The sequence below is a fragment of the Sinocyclocheilus anshuiensis genome, unplaced genomic scaffold (genome assembly GCF_001515605.1).
Source record: "Sinocyclocheilus anshuiensis isolate Anshui unplaced genomic scaffold, SAMN03320099.WGS_v1.1 scaffold343, whole genome shotgun sequence".
Lineage (NCBI taxonomy): Eukaryota > Metazoa > Chordata > Actinopteri > Cypriniformes > Cyprinidae > Sinocyclocheilus > Sinocyclocheilus anshuiensis.
Genome location: NW_015549598.1, coordinates 1,742,197 through 1,750,627, shown reverse-complemented (window position 1 = coordinate 1,750,627; position 8,431 = coordinate 1,742,197). Strand labels below are relative to the sequence as shown.

Below are 8,431 nucleotides of genomic sequence, written 5' to 3'. Positions count from 1 at the left end.
AAAAAAAAAAAAAAAAAAAAAACACTGATGAGAGGGACAGAACAACAATAAACAAGGAGCCACAAACAACTCGTATCACATTTGAAATGAATGGAAAGATTATTGCAAATGATTGGATGGTCATTTCAGATGTGCATTGGTGTATGAGCAGCATTAATTTGGTTACACTGGAGAAGCATAGATTATAGTGTACTATTCAATACTATAATATTAGTATGTGACTATAAAGAACAGAGGATGTACATAAAACCCTCGATTACCTAAAACCACGAGGGATCAGCGCTGTAATGTAACTACACTAGTGTCCTCTACAGGTGCTTTTATGAACTACCTGCAACAGTCACTGCAGCGATTGTGCTTGGGATTTGACAGGTTTTACTGCGACAATAACAGACAATAAATAAATGAATGCTGACAGATGTGGACAAAAACGCACAACTGACTCAGAAGGACATGGTTACTGGCAGAGCTGGATAGTAACTGATTACATGTAATCTGGATTACGTAATCAGATTCCAAAAATTAAGTACTTGTAATTAGATTAAATTACATTTTTAAATACTTGTAATCAGACTGGTTACTTTTTTATTGATTACATGATTACATATTATTCACACAATAGCAACGAATTATTCATAATTTATGAATTCTCCCTAATTCCTCCTCTTCACCTTTTAAATGTTCCTTTCTAAAATAGCCTACCGCTTATATACATTCAGAAAGTCTTACAGTTTTGTGGATTTTCACACAAAGACCAGTCATTAGTCATGTGGCTACACAGCATTTGACCACTGGATTTACAAAAATCATTTCAGGTTTAAAAAGTGTTTCAACACTGGATCAACTACTGATGAACACAATTATCGCTCAGTGGGTTATTTAACCATGTGCTACTATGTCTTTGGAAGGCTTTTGTCTTTCAAACACATTAAAATGCACAAATTCACACTATTACATGTAATGCATTCCCAAGCTTTTTTTGTCATCTGAACCTCTTTCACCTAATATTTTCTTGAAGTACCCCAGAGATTTTAAAACAAATATTTTAATAATTAAATCACATTTGAATGCTCACGGTTCTCTGAGGTTGGTTAATGGACACCTGACATGCAGGTAAACAAATAAAATATTGAATTTTGTTAGTAAGTGTTTTGATTGATGCCATTTTAAAATGATTTATTTATTTGTACATTTTTATGATTTAATGAATTACCAGCTTTTCATTGAACTCACAAACCCCCTGCAGTTCCTTTATGAACCCCAGTTTGGGAAACCTTGATGTGATGTAATTTAATGTTTAGTGCACCTCATGTTGTTAATCACAATGAATGGAATATATTTTCTTACTCTTTGTATTTTCTATCAATTTGGTACAAGATTATCATATTTAAATCAATGTGATAAACGAGTTAGGTCAAAAGTAATCTAAAAGTAATCAAAAAAATAATCTGATTATATTACCTAAAATGTGTAATGTTTACATTACAAACTACAATTTTTGTCATGTGATTTGGAATCAGTAACGGATTACAATTTGTAAGTAATCTACCCAGCTCTGGTTACTGATACAAGCATGGGGGATTTTACTCTGTTGAAATGCCATTTGTTTACACTGCGAGCGACGCAATGTGATAAACTAGAACTCTCCGGTTATAATCAATGAAGTCATTTACACCGCAAAACATGCAAAGTTCATTGATGATAATGGAAGCGATCAAGTATTATCGCGTCACTCGCGTGCTCTGAGTAGTTTGGTCTGTAACGGTAACCAAAGTGAACATGATTAAAATTCATTACGAGTTGCTGACGAAACCAATCATCATAGCGATATCATAGAATTTAGATGATATCGGAAAATTGCCTTAGTATTTGACTATACTACATTGCACTTCTGTCAAAAAAAATGGACAGGTTGGTGAAAATATCTTACAAAACGTGAATTAAAATGATAGCAAATTGGATAACACGTTACTTTACGTAATTAATATTCATGATGTAAACCGCGCCTGGCACATGGCTGACCGAAAATAAACATTAGAAAAAAAACAAAAGTCATACTGTACAAAAAAGTATTTTTTAAAAATATTTGTTTGTAAATATGTTTTAGCCCTAGATATGAAACAAAAAAATGCTATAGTGACATTTCTGAAACATTTGTCTTAGTAATTTTGTTAAGTGTTTTAGTCGTTTTCATTTTTAAAATGTCTATTTACTTTTGATTAATTATTTCAGTTTTAGTAATTTTACTACTATAAATTGAATTAGACAAAATTAGAAATGTTATTATATTTTCTGCTTTATTTTATATATATTAATATATAATATATGTTAACCCCCCGGTTAACATGCTATTGGTTTAGGTTTAGTTGATAACACTGCACTACAAGTATTTGACATTGATAATGTATAATTATAGTAATATAATTTATAATGCATTTTTTCATTCAAACAACGACGCTCCCGTTTCATCTTGACGTCACAAACAGGTCTTCATTCAGCCTCACAACGCTCATGGCACATTTTCTAGTATATTCTGATACTAAGGCAACTCAGAATGGAGCAGGACTGAATCTTCAGGTTGGTGTGAATGTTGTGTTCAGGTGCAGGAGGTCAGGTGTGATGGACAGGCAGCAGGGTGAGTGTGTTAGTGGTTAGAGTAGAAGAGCTCTTCAAAGACTGAGCTCAAGAGGTCAATGTCAGAGTCAACCAGTCCAGCAAGCTTCCATTTTAATAACACTGTCATTAAAAACTGTGTATATTTGTCACATGCCACCATGCATATAAGCTAACGCTCACAGTTGATTTCAATAATTATGTTGCAAAGCTAACAACTCAAAACTAAAACAAATAAACAAACACTTTATGCACACAAATACTGGATGAAAGTTAACTTTTTTTAATTAAGAACTATATTCTACTTTTCAGTATTTCCTAATAAACAGAGAAAAATACATTTTGCGTGTGCATTTTTTATTTAGATGGAACTGTTTTCTATCAATATTTTATACAGTAATAAAATTAATTTTTATTACAATACAAGACAATGCCTAAAATTGTGTCTAGGTTTTGTAAGTCACAAAATAAAATAAAATATAATAAAATAAAATTTCAGCCATTATTATTGTATTATTTTTGTAACTTGAAAGGAATAAAAGAACCATAAAAGTACCATAAAAGTTATATGCTATAGCCATATGCTATATTTCAGCTCTTCTGAAAGCAAACAATAATTCTGTGTGAGGGGTGGAAAAGAAAATGGCATTATTTACTGAAAATTGTCTGCTGTAGCGCTCGAATCTTATGCTCGCACACATTCAAACCTGCCATCTCAAGACTAGTTGTGATAAGTTTGATATCAATGATGTCAAATTTTTTGTTTTTGCAATTCTTGTGGCTAATTTGTGTCAAGTTTGAATGTTTTGAATTCAATGTGCAATTGGAAAATACTGAATATTTCCTAAAAATAAATTTTGCATGTGCATTTTTAATCAGCTGGAAATATTTTCTATTGATATTCTATGCAGAACTTAAATGTATTTTTATTGCATTTAATACAATGCCTAAAATTGCTGTCTAGGCTTTAGAACAGCTTTTAAATCACTGTAAATATATACATAAATAAATAAATAAATAAAATGTGAACTTGCTGGACAACAGGTCATAGCATGATAAAGGTTATTTTTTTGCCTTTTAAACTAGCTCCTGTCCCACACTGTCCCCCTGTTAGCTACCCCTACATCCCTGAGTTAGCACCCAGCATGCAGGGCATTTACCTGGGAAACGCGAAAACAGAGAAAACCTCTTAAGCGAAAGGCGGCGCGGACGAGGCGACACCACGGAAGGAGAGAGAGGGGGGGTGACAGCTGAGGAGGAGGGGGGGAGAGGCAGAGCAGAGCAGAGGAGAGACAGAGAAGCTCTTTAAACATGCCACGCATCAAGATCCTGCCGAGAGCTGCTCCAGCATCAGCAGCTGCTGAAGGTACAAATCCCTCATTATAAAACACTACGGGAACATAATATTTTCTTTGAAGGGGTAATGCTTTGCTACTAACCTTGCCTTTGAAAGTACAACATATTCTGGTGATGTTAAAGGTAGGCTATATTTCACCCAAAACTTGCCGTTATCGCTCCAAACCTGTATGACTTTCCTCCTTCAGTGGAACCCAAATGTAGATATTTTGCAGAATGTCTAAGCTGCTCTTTTCCATACAAGGAAAATGGACTTCACATTGCCAACAGGCTTAAAAAATGAATCAAAATCACCATAAAAGTGGTCTATATACTGTGTTTCAACTCTTTTGAATCCAAACCATACTTTGGAGTTAAAGACCAAAAATTAAGTCATTATCAATGAAGAATTCAGACCTACAGTGGGCTGAATCGGTTCAGTCTGATTCGAAAACCAATTTAAATGATTAATTGAAAAGATCTTACATTTTTTGGTATTAGATATCGCTACGTCTCTTCCAAGGAAAACATGTCAATATTTTCAGTGAATAACAGCGAATATTTTAGCCGGTTGCTTACACTTTTAAAGTGATATTTGCATCCTTTTTGTAATTTGAAAGCACGTAAAAGCACCATAAAGTATCATAAAAGTGGTCCATATGCTATATTTCAGCTTTTCTGGATGCAAATATAAAAAAAAAGCAAAAGTTCAGGAAAAAAAAAAACATTATTCAATGAAAAATTCTCTGCCGTAGTTCTCGAATCTCACACTTTCCCACATTCAAACCTGCTGCCTCGAGACCAGTTGTTCCAAGTTTCAAGTCAAAAACGTCAAATATTGTTGGTTTATTCATGGCTAATTATGTACATTGCAAAAAAAAATATACACACACATATACATATATACATACATATATATATATATATATATATATATATATTTGGAAAGTGTAAATGAATCCCCATCCATTAGCAATGTGTGGAAAAAAGCAGCTTGGACATTCTTCCAAACATCTCCTTTTGGGTTTCAAGGTTTCTCTTATGCAGTGTTTCTCAAAGCACACACAGCCACACATTTAGACACATGCTAAGCACATAAATGTGATGTTTGGCACATGAATGGACTGCGGCACAGCTGGAGGTGAAGAACAGAATCAGACTGCATTATTAGTGACACTCGGCCAGCAGATGTCCCTGCAGCCAAATGTGTCCTGTTTAGTCCCCTACTGCCGCTGTTATTATGTAATACAAAAGACTAAACTTACAATGACAGATCATGACAAAGTGCACTGAGAGGCGCTGACAAGATCCATTACTTAAACTAACGCTGGGCAGCAAACATATCAACAGACACATCATTGTTACCATAAATCAGCCTTATTCAGAAAACTCAAAAATGCATTCATAAATCATATTTCAAAATTCTGTCAGCATTTACTCATCTGAAACTGTGCTGGTTGCTCTTTTCCATGCAGTTACAATGACTGAGAAGCTTTCAAGCCTCCATAAAAAGATGATACAGTTTTTGAACGACACACGAGTAAATGATGACAGAATTTTTTTTTTTTTGGGTGGGCTATCCCTTTAAATGAACAATTTCTTTAGGTGGGGATGTTTCACACTTTTTGAGTAGAGAAAATTAGAGATAAAATAGCAAGGTAAAATACTCACCCAGGCATGTAGTCAGTGCCATGACTCCATAATAAGAGAAAGGACCCGTCTCAAACATCATATTCTCATTTCCAGCCTCAACTTCCACCCGACCCTGAAAGACAGGTGTGAGTTAATTAGTTTCATTAGTTAGAAAAGTCAATTGTGCAGGACATTTTGCTGTATATATTTGAAGAATAAATTAGAGAATCATAAAGACAACCACATAAATGAGAACTGCCTCCCAATCAAATCAAAATGTAATCAAATAAATACATTGGCAATAAAACCTTTGTAGCTTTTGCGTGTTGTCCTTCAAGATACTGAAAGACCTCAAGAACCCCCAACGGTTTGTTCTTAAATAATTGAACAGCATTTTTAAAAACACTTTAAAAACAAAACATTTAAGTCAAATGCATCTTATTTTGAAATCTTAACCGGTTTCCTTGAAGAACAACCTGTTGCGTCTCCATAATTAAAGACGAATGACACAAAACCCAACCGAAACTCCCACAAGGAGTGTGAGGTCAGTACTTTTAGTAGTTTGAAACCATTCGTGTGTCACACCACATTCGAGCAAACACATACATTTTCCAATGTCTCGGGCGTCATATTTGCCCCATTTTCCATCCTAATGGAGAGTCAACCTTTCCTCTCATTTTCAGAAAAAGGTAACCGGATCTGCGGCGCTCGGATTGCACGACACACGGATCCTGTCACTCTATCTGAGTCTCCTCTGCTCTGGTGTCTATATTCAGGTAGACACTCCAAACACAAACAAAGCTCGCCAACTTTGCTGCTTTCTGTTACGCCAGCAAACCAGAGCCAAATCGAGTTTCATAAAACAAAACAAAAAAGGTGTTAAACCTGACACTGTTTGTATACTAGAGCAAAAACAAATTATTGACAGAAATACTATTACTTCTACTACTACTACACAAATCTCCAAAATTATACACAGTACCAGTACCAGAAGTTTGGTGCCAGAATGATTTAAAAAAAAAAAAAAATTATTTAAAGAAATTAATACTTTTATTTAGTGAGGATGGATTAAATTGATCAAAGGTAATAGTAAAGACATTTATAATGTTACCAAAGATTTCCATTTCAAATAAATGTCATTCTTTTGAACTTTATATTCATCAAAGAATCCTGAAAAAAAAAATACATCAGTTTCCACAAAAATATTAAGCAGCAAAAACTATTTTCAACATTAATAATAAGAAAAGTACTTCCAACAAATCATCACTCATCAATAACTAAAACTTACAAAATTACTAAATGTACTAAAACCAGAAGACATAACATAATCATTCACTTACTAAAATATTTATTACATACTAATATATTTATTTATTAAGAAGTATAAGAAATTATCAAATATAATTAAAAATGAAACAATCAAAACAATACACAATTATTGTTCTTTTTTTAAATATATGTTATATATTACAGATTCTATCATTTATTTGATATTTTATCATTTTGAAAATTCGGTTTCATAATTTCATAAATATATTTGATTATCTATTACATTTGAAATCATTTTGAAACTTAAAATAGAGGCAGATTTAATCCGGAAAATTAGCATTTGTAAATAAGCCGCAGGAGTTTGTTGAATTTAAGCAGACATGCGGTTTGATGGCAAGTGTGACGTAGCGTTTCCTGACACATGGCGTTTGTGCTCCGTATGACATTGTGCCGCGGGGATGATTACGACTGTGATAAACACTCTCACACTGAGGTTCTGAAAGTGTTAACCTTCTCCTGGCTGACCCCCCGCCGAGCACACACCAAATCCAGGATCTGATTGACTGATCCCCGGGGGCCCGTGCGCCACGTTGGCCCCGTGACCTATCACAGCTCGTTCTACTTTGACCTTGATGTTAAGTAAGCTGCCGCACATATATTCAATTCAGATGACTGGAAAGTACGCGGGAGGTTAAAGGTCACGCTATTGTGTTGATCCTTGTACATAGTTCAAATATGAGTCAGTAACTCAGTATCTATATATGTATCATCAGCTTGCTGTAGCATGGACAACTAAGAGTTTTTCCATCAATCTCGCCTCTGATTGGACTGTTTCACAAAAAGAGGGCATGCCATGGACAGTGCACAGCTTTGATTGGTTGTGCATTCAATTGTGTGTGTGTTGCTGGCAGAAAGGGGGTGGGATTAGAGCTGCTATGCTCAGGATCCCTTTCTTATGTAAGAGGGATCAATTAGTGAAGGGCAGGCCTGTCTGATGCAGGACCTCTTCTAGCTAAACCTCCAGTGAGGTCACAGACGCTCCCAACAGACCCGTCTGTGCAACTCTACACCAGGCCGAGGGGCACCAACGAGCCGCCAATCTCAAAATACGGCACTAAAAAAAAGGTTGAAAATGCTAACCAGCAACCAGTGGTACTTGCTAAGGAAAGCATCACTATTACTAATGCTCAAACTTCAAATCTCTATTATGAAGCATTAAACCTCTGCATGGGTTTCATTCTGTGCTGCTTGTGCTACACTCTCAGAAAAAAAGTGGCAAAACTGTCACTGGGGCGGTACCTTATTTATTCCTAAAGGGTGCATATTAGCACCTTAATGGTACATATTTTTGTAAAGGTACCACCCCAGTTACAGATTTTGTACCTTTTTTTTTCTCCCTGACAGTGTAAGAATATGAACGATGCCTCAAACTGTGCAGAGAGGTGTGCTGTTACTTCTCCAAGTGATCAGACTTATAATTTTTGCTTGGCAAACAATAAAACAGGCAAAAAAAAAGAAAAAAAGAAAAAGAAAGTAGTGCTGTCAAATCGATTAATTGCGATGTACATATATACATATATAT

At 34.9% G+C, this 8,431-nt stretch overlaps 2 protein-coding genes across 2 annotated transcripts in view; both read right to left on the bottom strand.

The window, feature by feature from the left end:
• Nucleotides 1–1,820, bottom strand: part of LOC107658547 (metal transporter CNNM4-like) — a 4,985-nt gene extending 3,165 nt beyond the window's left edge. The window contains exon 1 of the mRNA XM_016447138.1: nucleotides 1,798–1,820. Coding sequence (XP_016302624.1) covers nucleotides 1,798–1,820 — 23 coding nt within the window. The remainder of the gene's footprint in view (nucleotides 1–1,797) is intronic.
• A 1,815-nt stretch (nucleotides 1,821–3,635) lies between these two features.
• Nucleotides 3,636–8,431, bottom strand: part of LOC107658636 (metal transporter CNNM4-like) — a 15,487-nt gene continuing 10,691 nt past the window's right edge. Inside the window, exons 5-6 of the mRNA XM_016447262.1 lie at nucleotides 5,620–5,713; nucleotides 3,636–3,863 (exon numbers count right to left, since the gene is read on the bottom strand). Coding sequence (XP_016302748.1) covers nucleotides 3,724–3,863; nucleotides 5,620–5,713 — 234 coding nt within the window. The 3' untranslated portion in view covers nucleotides 3,636–3,723. The remainder of the gene's footprint in view (nucleotides 3,864–5,619; nucleotides 5,714–8,431) is intronic.